The 22,067-nt window shown below is 36.6% G+C and overlaps 1 protein-coding gene across 50 annotated transcripts in view; it reads left to right on the top strand.

The window, feature by feature from the left end:
- The window catches only part of TRDN (triadin), a 974,263-nt gene that overhangs the window by 498,541 nt on the left and 453,655 nt on the right, over window positions 1-22,067 (top strand). For 48 of the 50 annotated variants that reach the window (XM_089686429.1, XM_089686384.1, XM_089686382.1 and 45 more), the window contains 7 exons: window positions 812-847; window positions 1,018-1,065; window positions 5,592-5,945; window positions 9,277-9,327; window positions 10,021-10,065; window positions 17,043-17,084; window positions 17,179-17,223. In XM_089686429.1, coding sequence (XP_089542555.1) covers window positions 812-847; window positions 1,018-1,065; window positions 5,592-5,945; window positions 9,277-9,327; window positions 10,021-10,065; window positions 17,043-17,084; window positions 17,179-17,223 — 621 coding nt within the window. The remainder of the gene's footprint in view (window positions 1-811; window positions 848-1,017; window positions 1,066-5,591; window positions 5,946-9,276; window positions 9,328-10,020; window positions 10,066-17,042; window positions 17,085-17,178; window positions 17,224-22,067) is intronic. The other 2 variants (XM_089686426.1, XM_089686428.1) reach the window with 2 other exon arrangements.

Here is a 22,067-nt window from a genome sequence, read left to right as displayed (position 1 = left end):
CAACATCTTGGTTCCAGACCAACAAGATTGACGTTATGGAGTGGCCAGCCCAATCCCCGGATCTTAATCCACTAGAAAACTTGTGGGGTGACATCAAAAATGTAGTCCAATCATCCTGGGCTGGAATACCTGTTCACAGGTGCCAGAACTTGGTTGACTCCATGCAACACAGATGTACAGCAGTTCTCAGAAACAGTGCTTATACAACTAAATATTAATTAAGTGATTCAAAGGAAAGCAACATCTTCAAACATTTGTCAGTTCATATAGTGAATGTTTGAGTTTGTAAAGAAGAATACAAACACTTCTATTTTTTTGAACAGTCTAATATTCACTTTTCTTCAATTTTTTTAGAGGAACAACACAAATTTTGATATATTTTTCTTCATGTTTTGATTTGGAATAGAATGTGTAGTGTTCCGAATGCATTTGTGTGTATGGAAATAAAAGCTATTAGAAGGATTTTGAGCTTTATTCACTTTTTTCAACACACTGCTATTATTTTGAACACAACTGTATATATATGATTTTCAGATCCTATTGAACAGAGAACTGGACTAAAGTTTGCGTATTCATTTAAACACTCAAACAGCCAAAGTTCAGTCCACAACTACATTTGGACTGAACCATCTGCTCATCCCTAGTGACGTTGTCACCAGTACAGGATATTATTATTATCAATGTAATGGGAACCCAGACCTAAGTTTCATCTCTTCAATCTGTGACATTTGGAATAATAATATTTACTATATGAGTTCTGTAGCAAAGCATAACACTATATTTTGTTCATATTTTAATTTTTTTTTCTCAGAGCCAGAAAAAGAAGTGGTCCTACCAATCCCAGCAGGTATTATTTATACTAATATTGAACTGATGCATACACATGGAATTCATCTGTTCAAGATTATCTTAATCTTGAACTGATGTTCCTGAAAATCATTATCATCTCATATCATCTCTCAGAAACGTGTATGTGCATACATGTGTAATACAGTGTATCTAAAATTTTTCTTTTAGTTGCTGAACCTGCAAAAGAAGAAAAAGTACCAGTTGCAACTGTAATGGGTACATATTAAAATTACTCATTTTAACAAGCTATATTTGGCCTATTTATTGTTTTATTTGTTAGAGACACTGTCATCAATTACATTTTCCAGGTTACTCATTTAAATAGAATGTTTGAATTTAGAACTAATGCTGTCCCTGTTTCAGAAATCTATTGGGGTAGATTTACTATAACTGGAGATTGCAAAATCTAGTGCAGCTCTGCACAGAAACCAATCAGCTTCTAGTTTTTTTTTGTCAAGGCTTAATTGACCAAACTGAAGTTAGAAGCTGATTGGCTACTGTATACAGCTGCACCAGATTCTGAGTGCTCTAGTTTTAGTAAATCTATCCCATTATTTCTTTTCTTAATAACTATGCCACAGTTTTCTACAAGAGGAGTCTTAGGCATTCTGTATCAAAAAGCCTACACTAATCCTCCCTTCTCTCCTTCCAAACCTGACATCACCAGGGCATCTGACTGTTGCCTGTGAAGCCTTCACTGCTCTGTGAGTGACAGCAGTGCACATGCAATGTTTTCTTTGGACTGGAATCAGGGCTGGGATGGGGAAGGGGGGGGGGGGGGTGGTATTGTCTTCTACTGTTAACATGTAGGTAAAGCTGAGTAATAGTTTAGATTGACATGATGTCTGCTAAATGCCAGTCATATTGAGTGGGCATTACAGCAGTGTTGTGCGGGCACAACCGGACACCTCTCACAGGCTAGTGTAGAGCAAGATTTAAAGACCAAGGATGATCATATGATGTCTCTTTCCATTTTTAAGATAGAAAAGTTCAAATAAATGTTAAAATAGGGAAAACTCTGCACAGCATGCAGGGGTTTGGGGGGGGGGGTTATATAAATATATATTTCTGGAGTTCTGCTTGAAATCATAAATGTTTATATAACCAGTGTAAGTACCTGAAATGAACTTGGTAGGAGTCTTTTGCAATCCCTTAAGATAGCCACACATGGATCAAAATTCAGCCAGATTAGCAGGGATCGGCAAAATTTATACATGGTCAGGATGGTTCTACTGATCAACTTCTGTACAACTTCCCTGTCGGATTTTTGCAACTGCCAGCTATAGCTGGTAGTGCCAACCAGTGTATTATGGCAGTGGGGAGGTCGCCCTGTTGTCAGTGCACAAAGGCTGAGCAGGGAGAATTCTCCCATCCACCTTGAAAAAGTGGATGGGGGAATGGAGTCCTTTCTTTTTGTTCAACCATCGGTTTAATGGAAAAAAAATGACTAATGAATGGGCTGCTGTATACAGCAGCACTCAGGGTGGAAGAGGGAGTGGTAGAACTAGGAGTCAGTCAGGTGGGCTGCTTAGAAATATGCTGAGAAGGAACATGTTCATAGCGGAGAGTAAAGTGGGCAGAGGGATGCATTCAAGATACAAGAGAGTAAAAGGTGCCTGACTGTGGTGTCTGGAAGGGCTATGTCAATTTCAGTACTGCATAAACAGTGATACACATTCTTTGCCAGGCAAAATTACTTTTATGTATTTCAGCTGTGTATTTAGCTGTTTGCCTGTAGTTAAGCTTTTAACACTTATAAAATACTATACATATTTTGAATTCTGGGTCAAAGAATTACAAATTGCATTGCAAGATAGCTACCAATTGACTGACTACACAGAAATGTAGTTTACTATATTCATAGACTTGGATTCAAGTTATCACACAGCCAAATTAAGTAATCAAAGGGTGTTTTAGAGACATCAAGCAAAGTAAAATGGGAAGAAAACAACTTTAGTTCCCATCCATTATGTTTTTAACTGAAATGCAGGCTTCCTACTGGTAGCATTTAGTATTTTATCATTAAACTTACATCTGTTTGTTCTTGCAGAGCCTAAAAAAGAAGAACTTCTTGCTGTGCAAGTTCCAAGAAGTACTAATTTGTGCTAATACAAAAATGTGTTAATGCGAATCCTAACAATTTGTTCAAGGGGCATAGACAGCATAGTCTGTGACCTAGAGTAGGGTTGTCAGTCATTTTCATATACCTTTGATACAGTCATTTTCATATGCCTAGCATTCACTTCTCCCTACTCCCTTCTTTGCCCATATACCCATAATTACCTCACTGTAAACGCAATTTTTGACATAGCTTCCATGAACCAGTGATGTCATTTTTAACTTGTGTGGTTTTTTTTTTTTTTTTTTTTTTTTGCTATTGTATTACCTTTATTTCACTAAAGATGAAAGTATATCATGCTTTCCAATGCTATTGTTTTTATACATATCATTTTTTATAACTTGCAATCTGTACCTTTAAATTTGTATTCAGCATTGCTTCAGGACGAGCCGTCCGCTCTGATTGACACCCCATCCCCTGCTAATTACACTCAGCCAGCCTTCCCTTTAATGGTCTTCTATATAATGGCCGCCGGCCATGGTTACCAGAGACTTGACAAAGCGCAACTGCGCGAAACATGTCGTCTTGGTAACCCCACATATGCTCCCAGCTGAAGCCAACACCGGACACTGCCTTCGTTTGCCATGGTGACACCACCCAGGACGCTGGTACGCTGACACCACGTGATTTGAAGCCGACAGGAGCATTCTTTGATCTCAGCTCCCCTCAGAGCGGACGGGCCGTCCATTGGAATCACACTGTCCACTTCAGGCTGGTTAATTTTATTATACTTGCTACTTTATCTCACCCAATAAAGATGCACCTCCACTAAGGTGCTTGTCTGAGAGCATTTTCCACAGCGCCTTTTTTTCCAGTTCTCTCTTGTCAGGGTTGGCATACTCTATAGCCATCAATTTTGCTGAAAGTAACATATTTGTTCGGTATGATAGAGCAGAAATGAGCACTCATCCAGATTGCAATGATAGACAGGATGGCAGCCTGAAACATTCTATCTGCAGAATTTGTGCACTTTTATTGGTAAAATTGTTTACTGCATACTTAGAACTTGCCCACTATTTATTCATATATTTACAATAAATTTTTAGAAAAGTAGAGCAACAAATCTAATATGAGCTCATGGTATTCTAACACTAAACAAAGCCTTTCTGTCCCATTGTTATCATACCTTGTTAGGTTATAGTATCTGATCTCATTGACATGATACTAGATTTAGCAATTCAACTGAGAAAGGGTAGCACAAGATAGTTGCTTTAGAGAGTTAAAACTTGTTCTGTCTCAAATTATCTTTTATGCAAAAAAATTGTCTGTTGGACAGTTTGTATAGACAGTATGGCAACTTGCTTACTAAAAAAAAAACCCACAGACAGTTTCAACTCACCAAAAGAGAATCACATTTGGCATTTCAAATTATGTATTTTCTGTTTAAAAAATGATTCCCTAAATTCTATACTATACATACAGTAAATAGTACATAACTGAGTAGTACATACTAATAGCAGGCTGGAGCTGGCAGTGCCAAGCTAGACTTACTTGTGTAGCTTGGGGAAGGAAGAAGAGAACTGTGGTACATGTCAAATACACTAAAAACAATAATAAAAAGGATCTTGGCAGCACAATATAAGTTAACTAAAAAATGTTTTTCTAGCACCAAAAGTATATTTTCTTCAAAGTCAAAAAAATAGAAACATTCTTAAATTTTACAATATCTTTGAATGTGATTGTTACATTTTGTTTTGCACAGGTTGTGAAGGCAAAGGCACAATTGCATAATTATTATTCAGTCCACAAATGTTTTAAAGGGAAGCTATTAAATTAAATATGGCATAGAAATCAACAGGCACAAGTGACAGATTCACTTTTGTATTGAGAAAAAATGTGCTTCCCTATGGCCAAGAGCTTAAAAAAACCTGCTGCTTATGGGACCTCAGTGTCTGCAATCTAAAACCTAGGTAGCCATATCATGTGGCTGTCTTCATTATCATGTGCAATTACAATATTATATTATGTTTTTCTTTTCAGAGTGATTACAGTAACTCATACTGTCAGTTCTAACTTTTGGGTGCTGGCTTATTATATTGTGTACATTGCTCTTTTTCATAGATCTGTTTAAGTTAAAATATGGAAATGTTTGCTTTAGGATCACTCAAAAAGGCACAATTCATACTGTATTGCTTAAATCAGACATTCGTTAATTATTATTTTCCTATGGTAAATGCGGGGAAGAAAGAACTGCATTATCCTAGCATATACATTTTCATTCTTTATTGAAATAAAGCTGAACTCTGGCCAGCTCCTTTTGGTAGCCTCAAACTCCCACCTTGACCTGTATTAGAGTATTTTGCCCATTTGATCTAGGGGGTATGCAAATAGATTGATTTACTGTACATACCTTATTCCTTGCCCCCACAGTCTCCCTTCCCACTTGACAACCAGTCCTCAAAATTTGCCACTTTTTCCAGTCATGTGGCTATGCCATTGCTGACATCATCAAGTGCAATGCTAGACCAGTAGTCCTACATTGTTCTTAAGGGCATCATTAGCCTACCCACAATCCAAGGTTAGAGAGGAGGAGGCTACCAAATGGAAATTGTTTTGGCAGCTGGCCAGACTTCAGAATTATTTGAACTGCTACTTTCATATGTCATTAAAAAATGTCTTTTAGAAGCAGAAAAAGTAGAGGAAGTATGTGCCGTGCCCATCTTACCAGTAAAAGAAGAGGAGAAAATTGTGGTGTCCGTATTACCAAGAAAAGAAGAGGAGAAAATTGCTGCACCAATATTACCAGAAAAAGAAGAGGAGAAAATTGTGGTGTCAGTATTACCAAGAAAAGAAGAGGAGAAAATTGCTGCACCAATATTACCAGAAAAAGAAGAGGAGAAAATTGCTGTGCCAGTTTTACTGGAAAAGGAAGAAGAAAAAATTGCTGTGCCAGTTTTACTGGAAAAGGAAGAAGAAAAAATTGCTGTGCCAGTAATACCAGAAAAAGAAGAGAAAATAGCTGTTCCAGTACTAACAGGTATTTATAGTTTATTTAAGTAACATCAAGTAATTCTTTAAAAAATAAAGTAAAAAAATGTGGCAATTGTTTTTTACTGAATACCACCAAAATAATTTATTATACTGTCACAAAGCTATACATAGGTCAGGAACAACTTCATATACTGCTCTGTCTTCATTCAAGTAGTAAAATATTAAAAATTGTTTACAAACCGTATTATCATCACCATCAAGGCTGAGTGGTACAGAGCATACTTGCATATTATGGCAGACTTACCCTCCTCCAGCCCTTCTTCAGCACTGACAGCTAAACAATTACAGCTCAGTCATCACCACTGCCATCTTCTCTGACTCTGAAGCAGGGAGTCTTTGCTGTTTGCCTATTGGGTAGCCACTAATGATGTAACTCATGAAATAACATCATACTAGAACTTTACTCCAGTGAGCTGGTAGTGTGTACTGCACTGTACATGAACCACTGGTAATGTACACACACGCGCACACACACACAAAAGATTACTAAAAGAAAATGAAACTAATTTCCAAACCAAAAAAATACAACACGTTTTGGGGCAAAATTTTCAACCTGCTTGCATTTTTTTGGGTTTAAATCCATTATAAATGCTACTGGGATCAATGTTATTGCTTTCAAGACTGCTTTGTGATGTACTGTTGTTAGTGTTGCATTTATTCAAACTCTTTAATTTGTCCAATAATATAACTCTAGAGGTTTTTTTTTGGGAGCATCACATGAATTATAAATCAACATGGAAAAGTTTTTGTAAACGCAGATTATTTTTTTCATACATATTTTGCATCAAATCTATATTACCAAGCTCACTCTACTCTACATGAAAAGAAGATAGAGCTTCAATTTTCCTGAGAAGTTACACACCTATGCCTCTCTGTTACAGTTATTGTCTGTTTGTGTCTGTCTGTCTGTTACACTGTTTGCCTGTCAATGTCTTGTCCATCAGCCTTTATAAATAAATTGCAGCCAGTCAGGTGTGAGTTTTAGAAATAATGTACTTACCCTGTACAATAATGTATGAAATAATTCATCCCTGATATTTGAGACATTTTTAAAGGAGGCCACATGTCCAGTGAGCACTGTATTCAGATTTGCACATTAAAGGATAAGTTTACCTTTGGGAACATGTTATTACACGGTCCACCCGTTTTTAGGGTGGAACATGTAACATGTTCCTGCCTCTGCCATCTGCTGTCCTCTCTCCCTGTGACAGCAGTATGGGGAGAAGTTCCTCATACTAGCTGTCACTTTTTGAAATCAATGTGGCTATGTCATTTATTCACAAAGTTCTGAGAATGAATGAACCACAAGTCCCATCATCCTTTGCGGCTGTCAGGTTGTAGTTCTCAAAGAACTACCACTGCGCTGTTGAACGCTGTGGTACTTAATTGATTCTTCCTGTCACAGTGTATCTGCTTTCCCGTACAAGGTACAAGCACACAGATACACTGACAGGTTTGCAGGAGTCCTGCATGGCACCAGCGATCTGCTGATCACATTTATTTACCTGCAAAAAAAGGCATTTTTTTTAAGTGAAGCTATCCTTTAAAGTACTATATTTTTTATCACAAAAGTAACTGTGGATTACAGAAGTAACTGAGGACCAAACATGTTTGCTTTGTTATTCTACCATTTATATTGTAGAATGTATTGTGGTCTGCTTTGTTCTTACCTTGATGTTTATAGCTAATTCTACAGGTCAAAAATGTTTTTCTAGAGCCTTAGAGCTTTTTTCACACCATGGTAACCTATGTTAGTGCACATGTAACACTTTAGCAGCATAACATTTTTAAATACTCTGTTCCACAATGCATTTTAACACATGCTGCAATTAGTATTTTATTACCTCTCCTTTTTGCTTTAATTCAATGTTTTTACCATGTTCTTGAGCATTTCAAAAACAAAGCATGTCTTTTTTCAGTGCACACAAACTCAGTGCATTGGTGTGAACTGAAATCATAGGAAATAGGACTACTTTCCTTGTCCTTGATTTGGGAACAATCTGGGTAAAGCTACTGAACGCAGTCCAAAACTGCTGGTGTAAACCAGTCCCTATCTATGTATGTTTCAGAATTTGTAATGATTGCCTTATATAATGTGGTATGATTGTCATTTAAGTGATAATGATAAATAAAGACAGTCTTATTTAACAAACACAACACACAATATTTCCATATGCCAAAGCACAATAATCTAGATAATTCTGTTCTTGGTGTTGGCATGCAGTGTTTTGTTTTCTCTAGACATAAAGCTGTGTACTTTTATCAGAAGTCTCAATATTTCATCTGTCTATAGAACATAGTTCTAGCAGTGATTAGATGTTGTTTTTCTTTTTTTTGAAAAGCAGTCATTGCCATAAAGAAGAACTATAGGCAAAACTTTTTTTTTTTTCATTTTGGATAGAGCAAGGGAGGATTATAACCCTTGTCAGATTTTGTTTCACCATCTGTGTCCCATTTTGGAGATTTCCCTTCAACTTCTGTCCCATAGCCAAAAAGGAATTGACAGAAAATCTCTGCAAATTAAGGGAATCCCATGGGGACCCCCAGGTCACCAGAACTAGTGTCCCCATTGGAAGATTTCCCTTCTATTACTTTTCTGGGGACAATCCTAAATTTGGGATTTTCTTTACTTTCACTTGCAAAGATACTGGTAAACAGTACAAACAGAGAGGGGGAATCTCCTTAACAGGGGCACAGACAGAAATAAAAACTGACAGGTGTTCTAATCCCTCTCTAGTCTATATACTTTAATAGCACCATTTCTTTAACAACACCATTGCTCTGTGTTTTTAATAGGCTAACAATTATTACAAAGTGAGAATAATGTGTGGAGAACTATTTTGTTGCCGAAGGATTCTTTGCTACTTTGCAGATGGTACAACGTGCTTTTTGCACTGATCTCCCCCCTCCATCGGCGAGAGCGTGGAAACAATGCTGAAGTTTTTTTGTTTTTGTTTTCTCAAGCTGTTTACCAGTAGCTGATGAAGTTTCAAGACTTTGGATTCTTTTTATACCCTTTTATAATATAATGCTTTTCAGCTGCTATTCTTTTGAGGCCCTCTTACATTGTTTTTGATTATGCCCTATTATATTTCAACATAATTTATTGTATATAAGAGATAACAAGATAACAAAATAGGTGTATTTGTATATGGTAGAGCAAATGTCAAGATTGCCTGCAAAAACTGACTGCAATTGATTTAATATCGGAGTAGTTACTGTTGATTTAGCAAAGTAATTGTTCACTTTGAACATATATTGGAAATACAGATCCTTTCAACACTGAAAGTACTAATCTAACATAATTTTTAATGTAGAACCTGAAAAGGAAAAAGAAGAGATGGAAATAGCAGTGACCTTGCCAAGTGGTATGTGCTAAAATATATCAATTTTAATTATTTTAATAAAAAAAAATTTCTGTTAATATTCATCTGGCAAGCACTTTTCAGAACTATAGCATTATATTGCATATTTGACAACTTTCCTGTTCTCTTGTCTCCAACCCTTCAATGAGCAGTATAACAAGAAAGTGCCAGAACTTAAATAATTTCATATATTCTTTAACTGAGGCTCCCATGTGTCCTACACTTTCCATATAACTTATGTCTTTGCCCCTGGCAATCTACAACTTTGAATTCTTCTCTTAATGGAGTTCAAAAGTCTCTTATACTTATCTGGCAAAATCTTTAAAGTACAGTGAATTTCTGGAACTGTTTCTAATAATTAAGTACGGGTAAAGGTAGAGAAATTGTTTTAATAAAACAAAAGTCAATTCTGGCTCAATACACTCAGTAAGCTAAAGTTAAAGCCAATAATAATGTTTTATTTAGAAGAATAATATTATACAGTGATGTTGCATTATGAGGAAATCTTTTCAAATATTTACAATTATTTCAAGGAAAAAATAAATAAATTAATAGATAGATAGATAGATAGATAGATAGATAGATAGATAGATAGATATATCAACTAATGACTTTTTTTGTTACTATTTTTTTTTCTATTCTGATGATGTATTAAAAATTCTAACATTGTTAAAAAATAATTTTAATTTCTTATAGAAGCTGAAATAGCAGAGGAGAACATTACTGTGCCAGTACTAGCAGGTAATATTTGCATTCCTTAACCACTTGCCCTCCTGAGGATTTACCCCTCTTCCTGACCAGGCCATTTTTTGTGTTAAGGGGCTGCATTATTTTAACTGACAATTGCACAGTCATACAACACTGCACCCAAATGAAATTTTTGGCCTTTTTTTGTGCATGAATTGAGCTTTCTTTCGGTGGTATTTGATCGCCTGTGCATTTTTTATTGTTGCGCTATAAACAATTTTGAGAAAAAAGCAATATTTTGGACTTTTTGCTATCAAACATGTCCAGTAAAAAAATAAAAAAATCTAATTTCATCATAATTTCATCAAAATATATTCTGCTACATGTCTTTGCTAAAAAAAAAAATCGCAATACGTGTAAATTAATTGGTTTACATGAAAGTTATAGCGTTTACAAATGGCGGTATAGATACTGGGATTTTTTCTACTAGTAATGGCGGAGATCAGTGACTTTTAGCGGGACTGCAGCGGACATTCTGACACTGGGGGGGAACTAACTAGGTGTCACTGACATCCCCAGTGACACCAATACAGTGATCAGTGTTAAAAAAAAAAGCACTGACACTGTATTAATGGCACTGGGCAGGAAGGGGTTAATGTGATGGGCGACCAAAGGGTTAACTATGTGCTGGGAGTGTTTTACCAGGGGGCGGAGGGGTGTGCTTTACTGTAAGCACACTGATCGGGATGGCTGTGCTGTGCACAGCCATCCCGAGCAGTGTGCTCGAGCTGACAGGGAGGAAGACCGTTTGTAAACAAAACAGTCTTCCTCCCCATCGGTGATTGTCGCTAATCACCAGGCGCCGGCATGTAATTACCGCCCGGGACCCAGTGATTGACATCTGTGGCCGCAAATGGCGGCGCGGGTAGGGCGCTCACAGCTCACGCGCGCCCCCTACTCGGCAATGCAAAATCACGTATATATACATGATTTTGTGCACAAGTGCCACCCTGTAGCAGTATATCTGCTATAGGGCGGTCCTTAAGCAGTTAATAATGAAAAACATAGAAAAATGTTTTCCAACAGCTTGTCTACAAAGATTTCATCAAGATTAAGAATCATTATTTTTAATTACCATGGTGATTTTTCACATCAAAGTGGATATCATATATAGAATATTATTCTGGCCACTGTACAAATATATGTAGTGTAAGAAGTGTGATTAGTTTTTAATAATCTCCAAGTACCTGGAAAAAGTTAGTGTAATCTATATTTTCAATTACTACTGCATTTGGAATTCATGGGATCTACTTAAAGTTTTAGTCTGCCTCTACAGAAAAATGTAAAAGTGAACTAACACCAGACACCCTCCCCACCCCATGCTTTCCTGTGGTGGTGCTGACAGCTCTGCAACTCCAGAGGAAACTACAGTAGGGACCAGGGGGCGCAGAAGGTGTCTGGTGTTAGTTACATTTTTTCTGAAAAGGTGAACTAAACCTTTAGGATCAACACAACAAGTGTTATGTAAAGCAAATTTAGAAATCTAATTGATGTAATTTCACACTTACCAATGCTTACTTCTATAAATGTATTGAAATGGTCGATACTTCTCTCAATATTCTGTAATGACTATCATTAGACAAATTTTGTTTTCACTGTGACAACATAGATCATGATATTATCTATCTATTTTAATTGGGTCTTATTGTGGAGTCTTATTGTGGAGTGGTGGCTAGAAAAAAATAGATTATGTTATTTACCCTAAAATGGCTGCTGGTGCTACATATGCTACCCTACAGCCACAATACAGTAGAGCCATGTTACAAAAAAATAGATTGTATATTTTAAGAGGGTTGTGTCACTCTCCAGTGATGTATATATTTTTCTTAATCCCCTCCTGGACCTGCACCACCACCCCTGTACAGTTCTGAGAGGTGTATATTGTAATGAAGAAGCCACTAAATGACAAATAATTAGTGTGGGGAAAACTTGCTTACTACCACTACAAGGTTTGCTTGATGTCTACAGACAGCATTACAAAGCTTTTCAAATGAACTATACTGAATTCCTAAAAACAATAGAGGACATGCTTTTTAGAACACACATTTTTCTTACTATCTAGCCCACAGTGTGATAGGAAGAATTGATGCAAACTGCATATAACTTTTATGTTTCATTCATACAATTTTAGTGTACATGTGAAGTTAGTTTACAAACTCACATGCCTACCTGTAATATAATTAATGTCATGCTTTCTTTGGTATATTTTTATGTATCTAAAAAATATCTATCGCCAGTGTTACTGCATCTCTAGCTATAAATAACATTTTTTGCTGATAGTGAAAGAAAGCCCGGGTATTCTCTTGTGGGCAAAGTCTTTCATAAAGATTTTATATGTGAGTAAGTGGCCTGGTAAATTCAACTGTTATTTTTACACAGAACATTTCGATATGGCATCTTGTCATCTTTCTTGTTGCGTTTGTTTTATTTTTTTCCCATTGGTCCTTTTACATATCGGTCTTTATTATGTGCTTAGGAACAGCTATTGTTTCGAGACTCAGGGAATAACAAAAGAGAGAATGAATAATGTTTTGTTCCATACAATCTTAAATTATAGGATTTAAAATATTTATGCATGATTAGGTTCTCTAGCATCCTGAATGTTTACTATAAAAAATTAAAATGGCATTTCAAGCTAGAGTGATTAATACATTTTGTGCAGCTATATTATAAAGCAGGTGTACAAGAATATGTAAAATATGCTGAATGAAAAAAAAACTATGATGGTGTAATTTTGTGACATTTCAAAGCTAATCCTTGCTCTTTTTCATTGCGCTACTTTAACTGGTAATTGCTCAATCACGCAAAACTGTCCGCAAATGAAATTTATATACTTTTTTTTACACTAATAGAGCTTTCTTTAGGTTTATTTGATCACCGGTGGGTTTTTTGCTATATAAACAAAAAATGACCAAATATTTTGGAAAAAAAAAAGGATATTTTCTACTATCTGTTATAAAATATATTCAACAAAATCAAATTTCTTCATAAATTTAGGCCAAAATGTATTCTGCTACATGTCTTTGGTTGAAAAAAATCCCAATAAGTGTATATTAACGTTATAGCATCTACAAACTATGGTATATTTTAACAGTGAAAAGCATGCCAAGTGATCAATAAAAAAGTGCTAAAATCAATAATATGTGTGACAGAAGTTGTTTTCAGGATTAAATATCCCTCAGATTACTCAAAAGCTAATATACTTAGAACTATAATTTGCATAAACATCAACACCAGCAGTCTCTATCTGCAAATATAAGCCCTAATATAAGTGACAAAACCTCCATGAAAAGTGCTCTGTGCTAATATGTAGATCCATTACTTCTTTGCACCAATATTATGCTTGTGCACCCCTCTGAGTGTGCCTACACTCACTAAAGGGGATGGACAACTCTCTACTATGCAGCTAGAGTAGTCAAACAAGCATGTATAATGTTATCCAATGCTGAAAGTAGACTCATCATAGTGTAAGGTACAATTTTATTTAAAAATCCAGTATAAAAAATACATTCACATTGTGTGTATATATAGCATGTATTCAGTATATAAGATGGCTATTACTCAATACCTAGAAGCGCCACCAAGGTGTGCGCTTCATGAGTCTGATGTAACATCACCGGAATTGGAAATATAGACCACGACCAACGCATTTCACCCTGTCTGCGGTTGTCTTCAGGAACCTGAATGTGTTGGGCTGTGTCCATATTTCTGGTTCCAGTGACGTTACATCTGGCTGGTGGAATGCACACTTTCTGGTCTTGGGTAATAGTTATCTTATATGCTGAATACATATATAGACAATATGAGTGCATTATCATACTATATTATATTATATATATAAAATAGTATACTACGCTATGATTGGATTTGCCCTCCTTTATTCCCTTGCTTTTCCTGGATCCATTTAACATTTATAGGAGGATAGGAGAGGTGTATCAGAAGTGAAGGACAAGAGTGGAGGAGGCTTATGAATGGAGGATCAATTGGAGAGCCAAGTTGCACCCTTGGATAACATCATACATATTTGTTTGAAAAATGTGAAGTGCAGCGCTAAACATATAATAAAATATCAAATAAATGTCCGTGAGAATGAATGGTGCAAACCAAAATAAATGAAATTTAAAAATGTGTTCAAATAATGTCCATCCACCACCATCAAAGTGCTCTTGCTTTTTGTAAAACAACTCCAAAATATACTTCCAATAGTGTAGTATTTATTAGATAACAAGTGAATATAAGTGCATAAAACCGAAGATCATATTAAAAAAACTGTCAGCTTTCATGAACAGCCGCTGTCAACCCGGGATCGTGCAGTGGCGTGACATCAGCACTGAAAACTCCTCCCTGATGTGTTTCATCCAATCTGACATTATCCAGGGGTAATACAGTGTTGACATCTCACATATTTATATAGTATCTCGTATCCACCCTCTTACCATCAATCAAACAGGGACATAAATGGAAGCTAAATATAGGGTAGCTAAAATTCCATTTATGTGGTTAACACATCAACTGACCATATGAATGGATGGATAACACATCCATCTATTCCATTTATGTGGATATCACATCCACTGACCCATTGTAAGCTGGCAGCACCACTAATTTTGCCCTTTTTTAAGATGGGGGCTACTTACATCTGGTTTCAATTAGATATTCAGTAATGAACCTTTTAAAGATGGCGGTATCATCACTTCCAGTTTTTCCAAGATGGATGTTTTATACTTCCGGTTCCGGTCCCTGTTTGATAGATGGTAAGAGTGAGTATACACGATACTATATAAATATGTGGGATGTCAGCACTGTATTGCCCCTTGATAATGTCTGATTGGTCGAAGCGTGTTGGAGAGGAGTTTTCAGTTCTGACATCACGCCACTGCACAATCCCGGGTCACAGCGGCTGTTCATGTAAGCTGACAGTTTTTGTTATATGCTTTTCGGTTTTATGCACTTATATTCACTTGTTATCTAATAAATACTACACTATTGGAAGTATATTTTGCTCCTGGCAAGCTTTATTTCACCACAGCCCGGCCAGACAGAATGGCATGCATTCACAAAGTTTCACGTCAAGACATATGTGTTCCTTCTTGCTTAAATATATGGGTGTTTATGCTGTTGTAGTAGCTGCCATCATTTCTGGTGAGTTTTCAATTCACTGGGAGATGGTGACGGCATGTATAGTTTGAAGTTGTTTTACTACAAGCAAGAGCACTTTTATGGTGTGGATGGACATTATTTTAACACATTTTTAATTTAATTTATTTTGGTTTGCACCATTCGTTCTCACGGACATTTATTTGATATTTTGTACTGTATCATTTTTTGATATGTTTTAATCATTTTACTGTATGTTTAGCGCTGCCCTTCATATTGTTCAGTTATTATATAGGTTCTTATACTACCTATTTATGTCAGCTGCTTTGTATCACCAGTCAGTGTATTGTTCATTTTATTTTATCTTATTGATACATGTTTGTTTGACTACTTTAGCAGCATAGCAGAGAGCCCAACCCCTGGGTGAGTGGGAGTACATTTGGGGGTAGTGCACAGTCACAATACTAGTGCATATTAGAGGAATTGTTGGATCTGCATATTAGCACAGAGGACTTTTCACAGTTTTAGATGCTTATATTGAGACTTATATTTGCATATTGAGAAGTCTATGCATTTTTTTTTAATTTTCCTTATTGATGCTAAGGGGAAGTGATAGATCCACATCTACATAGTTTACAGTACTTATGGATCTGCATATAAATAAGGAGCACTTTATATTGAGTTGCACACCTGTGTTGGGATTTATATTTGTATGTAAAGACTGTCACATACGTTTTTTCAACTCTCCCAATTGATGATACCATGAAGGGGTAAATCCATATATATATATTTCCAACATTTTAAGTTTTATAATTCATTTTAAAACTGTGTTTAATGTTACATATTGGCATGCTATGGTATATATATATTTGAATATTCATCAATCCTGATGTACTGATGGTCTATCTCATTTGTTGAGGCCCTTACATTTCCACGACCAGGGGCGGACTGACAACTCATGGGGCCCCCGGGCAATAGGGGATCATGGTGCCCCTGTGTCCTTGCCCAAACTCAAAAAAACCTATGAAAAAGGTACCAGGGGCATCTCATGGGGCCCCCTACTGACCCCAGGCCCTCAGGCAGTGCCTGAGTTTCCAAATGATCAGTGCGCCCCTGTCCACGACAGTACAAATATTCCCCAAATGACCCCTTTTTGGAAAGTAGACAGGCTGAGGAATTTAGTAAGAGGCATGGCAAGTTGTAATTTTTGTCACTTTTTTTGGAAAGTGAACAAATAAAATCAATTTTTTTTCACCCTTTTTTTGTATACTGTCACCAGTGCTTTACAGCGTTATCATGACTAGTGTGGCAGTGGTCAGGGATCCTGACTGTTACAGTATGTTAACGAAAAGCATAACAATTTTTTGTTCAAATGTTTAAATTTTTTTATTTTTTACTATTATTTTTGCATACTTTAATCAGATTAGTTCATTGTCACTGTAGTGAAACTGTACTACTCTGGGGGGAGAGGGGTGTTCAGGGATTTTTTTTTCTTACCCTTTGCAGTTACAGTGACGATCACTGTAACAGTAATGTTTTGAACTGTCATGAATGGGTAACATTCATAACTGCTGTGGCTATTATTGTATGCTGTGATTGGCCCACAGCTTTCACATGGTACAAGGTGCTGTGATTGGCCCAGGCACCATGCGATTGTTGTGGGCCAATCACAGCATCACTCTATAGGAATCACAGCTGTTATGAAATTCATGGCATTGTATTTGCTACCTGGTGCTAGAAAAAAAACTAGATGGCATTCAGCTAGGGTTTACTGCTTCTTTAAGTAAATACTGTACTACAATAACAATCAGTAATAGTAAATATATGTATTCACTATACATCCACTTTAACTTTAAAATCTAATATAATTGCAGAGGTTCGTGAGAAAAAAGAGGAACCCCCTGCAGAAATAAAAGGTAAAAGCAGTGTGGTGTGTGTGTGTGTGTGTGTGTGTGTGTGTGTGTTTGTTAAGATTTTGTTTGCAATTCTCACAAATATTATTTTATTTAGAACCTGAAAAGGAGGAGATAAAGCCTACAGTGCCATCACAAGCAGGTACTGCATGACTAAACAAGTCGACTATATCAAGCCCAATGATCCTTATACTTAATTGTTATATACAGTATAATCCAAACTATTTACTTTGAAAGTAAGATTCACAGACACCTAGAATCATAGCTTTCATTCTGTATTTTTCCATAATAATTATTTTATATTTTTTATTTCACATAACATACAATCCATTTGATCACAGTAAAACTACCAACAAGTAGCAGGGTTCCTTCTTTGCTGGGTCATTCAAGAAGCACTGAGATAACTTACTATGTTGCTATGATTCAATCCATGAGCTATCATATCTCATATAACTTTAGGAAATGGATGTGCAGAAAACTAGAGCTTAGGCAATTTCGGACACAATACTGGCTTCATGTAACAGGGATCAACATCATAACAGATAATATTACATTTTGCATATATATTAAAAACAAAGTTTGTTTTTGGACAAAATATTTCCTAAATCAAAATGGGATCTTATTTGCCTGCTTTTGTCAATTCCTAAAAGGGAAGTGCAGATATCTGTGACAGCCTTCAAAATTCTAATCAAACTATTTTGAAAGGCACTTTCTGCTATGAAACTTTTCCACTCTTCCTTGCTCTCAGACATCCTTATTGACCAGTGGTGGCACCTATCACAGTGAAGGATTAATGTATGGTGTCTAGGCTGAAAGCTCCAAAAGTGCCAAAGCTTTCCCTGTCATAAAAGTCTGTTTTCCCCTAACGCAGGAAGATTTTGCAAGCTGCACTTCATGTTTCAAGTTTTTGTCCTTACCCTCATGCCAGATTGGAATGGGGAAGTAAACTCTGAGCTACCATTGTTCACAATAATGGCCAGATCAGGAATCAGAGCCATGTTTCAAAAACAGAACAATGCTAAAGCATCATAATCCATTTCATGTCAGTCAAGATTTTGTCCTTTAATCCAAACCCTTGCTTTTTGGACTTCCACGTTCCAAAATCCAAATGTATTTAATCAAAAACCAAGATAACAAAATAAATCAAATATATCTGGAGCTGTAACCCCTTAGAAAACATGTTTTATTCATAGAAAGATTAAAAACAATTACAATGGTAAATTTAAATATAAGCCACACTTCTGAGGTAGTCAGGGGAGACAGGCCTGGAATGTATGATATGCTGCAGTGACATCCACTAGCAGCATAATTGAGACTTGGATAATACTATTTGGGCACTATTCCATAGAACTGTGAGCTCAAATCTTTAATGTATAGTTGGACTTGTGATTGGCATCTCCCCTATGAGTTTTTTCTCCTTAGGGTAAAGCAGTATTGTACACATAGTAAAATGGGAGAATAATGCATACTATTTGTTAAGCCTTTGGAACCAGTGCTATTGGAACCATCCTTCACTGTGTATTGAATGCTATTTTGAACAAAGGGCATTGCCAGTGATAAAGGTAGATAGTAATGTTAGATGCAACCTAGAGACCTTTGTTTACTTTTCTAATATTTCCTAAGAAATAATTATTTTTAATGAGCAGAGGATACATTACATGGTTTGTTAGGAGGTCCATAGCAAGGCACTGCTATTATCTATATGGAACAAGCCTATTTTTTACTCGTGGGAATTAGGATTCCCAGTTTTTTATTCTTCTTAGGGTGTATAGGACCACAGAGTTTTTGTGTGCTATTGGCTTAAGACCTGACCTGTCCTGTCCCAGATGCAGCAATTCAAGGTTAGACTTATTGTGGCACTGCCCAAAGCTCCAGTGATATTGGGTGGAGGTGGTGGGCAAATTCAATGGGCTTTCAGATGTGAACCTACTAGTGGACCCACTTACATGCCTACTGGACTACATTGATTTTTGTGTGCTTAAGCCACCAGTGCTGATCACTGTTGCACGTGTTTGAGGCCTGTAGGCAAATTGCCCTTAAGTGGACTTTCCTGCACCCTCTGGCTCTATCTGACTTTACATTCAATCTTAATAAGTGCATTTCTTATGAGATGCATACTTTTTCTCTTAGAAACTCATTAAAGAGGTTTGATGCAATTTGGTCACCTTGGTTAGATCATATGAGTACGGTATTGAGTTTGAAGCCATTTTAAGTATAGCTGTATTGTTCATCATTAAAAGCAGGGCCTATATGTAGAGTTGAATTTTTGTAAGTTTTTTTATTATATCATTTACTCTTTTATGTCATTGGGATTTAGGTATTCTCTTAGTGTGTTTGTAAGTTTCTGGTTTTTTCTTTTGGCCCTTTTTGTTGTGGTGTATTGTACTTTGTTTATCTTGTTTATTTATTTATGTTTCTAAAATTTTTTGAATGTAATAAAATCTGATTAAGGGAATTAGGCTTCCCTCTGCAATCCATACTGAACCCTCCAGGATCTTAAGGCTACTGTCACACTGATCCAACGCAAAAAAACAGCAAAAATGCATAGGCGTTTTTACTGCGCTTTTGCCGCAGTTTCTGAGCATTTTTAAAGGACATGTGACTTAAAAACTGCAACCAAAAATGCTTCTCGGGCATTTTTGATGTGCTGTTCAGGCGTTTTTGAGGCACTTTTCGGGCGTTTTCTGTTGATTTCAATGAGAAGAGGTGTTTTTGGGACTTTTTTTTTAACTCCCCAAACATGCCCCAAAGATACTGAAAGCTGGAGCCGCACTACAAGCACAATGCCTCAGTGTAAAAACATACATAGATATACGTTCACATACATAGGGAAGTGTTTTTCTTGAGCTTTTAAAGCCCTTATCTTAATGCAAATATGCTTCAAAAACTCCTCAGTGTGAAAGTAGCCTTAGTGGAGGGGTTCAGCTCCCAGGAGCAAAGTGTGTATCTGCAATTCTTCATTGGTGTTTATTCATGATTATGGTACAAAGGATATGGTATAATTTGGATCTGCATGAAAGCAAACTACACATACAGCACCTCATCAGCAAATACTGTATACATCTTGATTGTGAACATTTTATATTGTAATTGGATATGCTCCCATCCTTATGCCTCCCCAATTTGGGTTGGATGAGGTATACATTTGAACTCATGGGTAGTTGTCAATGGACGTTGTCAAAGATATATATTTGAAGTGGAGGTAATCATATTTCTGAATTATATTTTCATGCACCATGGTAATTGTTTGTAATGGTTGTATGCATAGATTAGGTTTTTGTAAGGTGTTATAGCACCACATATATTTTATTTATTTTGATTTTCTTGATTTTTTTATTAAAGTAATACTAAATCCACAACAGTAAACTTAGTCTGTATGTGCAGTAAAGCATGCTAGTTATACTCACTGTGGAACCTAAGGTGTTAATCTCCCACATTGTGTAAAAATGCAGTTTGATCCTGTCTTCTCTGATCCTCTCCTTCTTCCACAGTTCCCACTCCTTCTGCTCATAGTAATACCCTAGGAGGCACTCTGCACTCTGCATATTCTCAAATTGGGGTGTATTGCTAGAGTTTTTTTTTTCTTGGGGGAAGGGTGTATGTGATCAGCACAGGGCCAATTAGCAATGTCCAGACCAGGGGCGGACTGACCATTCGAGAACTCGGGCACTGCCCGAGGGCCCGGGGTCAGTAGGGGGCCCCAATGAAATGCCCCTGGTACCTTTTGTAGGCTTTTTTTGAGTGTGGGCAAGGACACAGGGGCCCCATGATCCCCCTATTGCCCGGGGGCCCCATGAATTGTCAGTCCGCCCCTGGTCCAGACAGATGGTCAGGGGTCATGCAGCCTCATTCATAGGAAAGGATGATAATGAAAATTTCTCCTATAAGCATTAATCAATGCCTGGTCAGACGGTGCTAGAAGCCGCAGGACTGCTATATACTGCTGATGAGAAAAGGTATTTAGCAGCTTATATTTACTAAAATAATTACATTTCCATGTACTGTGGGAGACCAGATATAGTGAATTCAGAGTCATGGATTTAGTAACACTTTAAATACATTTATTTCAAATGTGAAAATCCAAAAAGTCAGGATTTTGGATTAGGGAGAATATTGCCAGTACTGGGGACTCCTGCCCTGTGGTGGAGGTTTAGTTGCCATTTTAATAAGTATTCAATTAAGATCTTTCCATATTACAAGAACCAGAAAAATATCAAATTACCATAAGCAAAATGAAACCTGTTTCCAAGACTCCAAGTGATACCATTATTTAGAAGCCAAAGTATTTCTATGCTGGAAATGCAGGCTAAGGTAAAGCAGCTTTCTAATAAAATATGTGAACATGCCTAATGAAAAGTCCATCATTGGTCAGTTAATATCCACTCTAAAAAGCTATTTGCATGATAGTATGGTTAGTAAGGACTGTTGCACAAGAAGCACACCGTGTAGGTTTTATGATAAACAACTGTGCTGGTTTCTAATTTTTTAAATGATTACATTTATACAATTATAATTAACTCTAATAAAATACTTAAAGTAAACTTTCACCTTGTAAAACAACTTATTGAGTTTAAAATAGAAATGAAAGGCAAACCATTTATGTATACATAATTGTACATACCCTCTGTTTCCCCTTTTATAAGTGATAAGTGATGATCCTCTGTTCTCTGCTGCATAAGGAGCTGGGAGAGTTGAAACTGCAGTACATTGAACTTTCCGGTGAATAGCTGTGCAGGGGGTGTGTGTCAGCAGAAGTCTGACCATTGGAGGAGAGCAGGATGAGTTCCCAGCACAGCCAGAACACTGACCATGCTGTGGCCTCATGCCTAGTGTGGTCAGTTTTTAATATGCACGCAGAAGGACTGAAAGGAACACCAGCAATACTAAAATAAAAATAAGTTTTCATAAAATTAAATGGTATAGAAGTCACATATCAGGAATAAGAAATGTTGGGTTTATATTCTTTAAATGGTCCAAGCAGAAGTA

This window comes from Staurois parvus, unplaced genomic scaffold, assembly GCF_062004578.1.
Source record: "Staurois parvus isolate SC_StPar_1 unplaced genomic scaffold, SC_StPar_1.0 ptg000397l, whole genome shotgun sequence".
In the NCBI taxonomy this organism is placed as follows: Eukaryota; Metazoa; Chordata; class Amphibia; order Anura; family Ranidae; genus Staurois; species Staurois parvus.
Note: the sequence above shows the minus strand (reverse complement) of the source record. Positions and strands in the feature narration are given on the sequence as shown.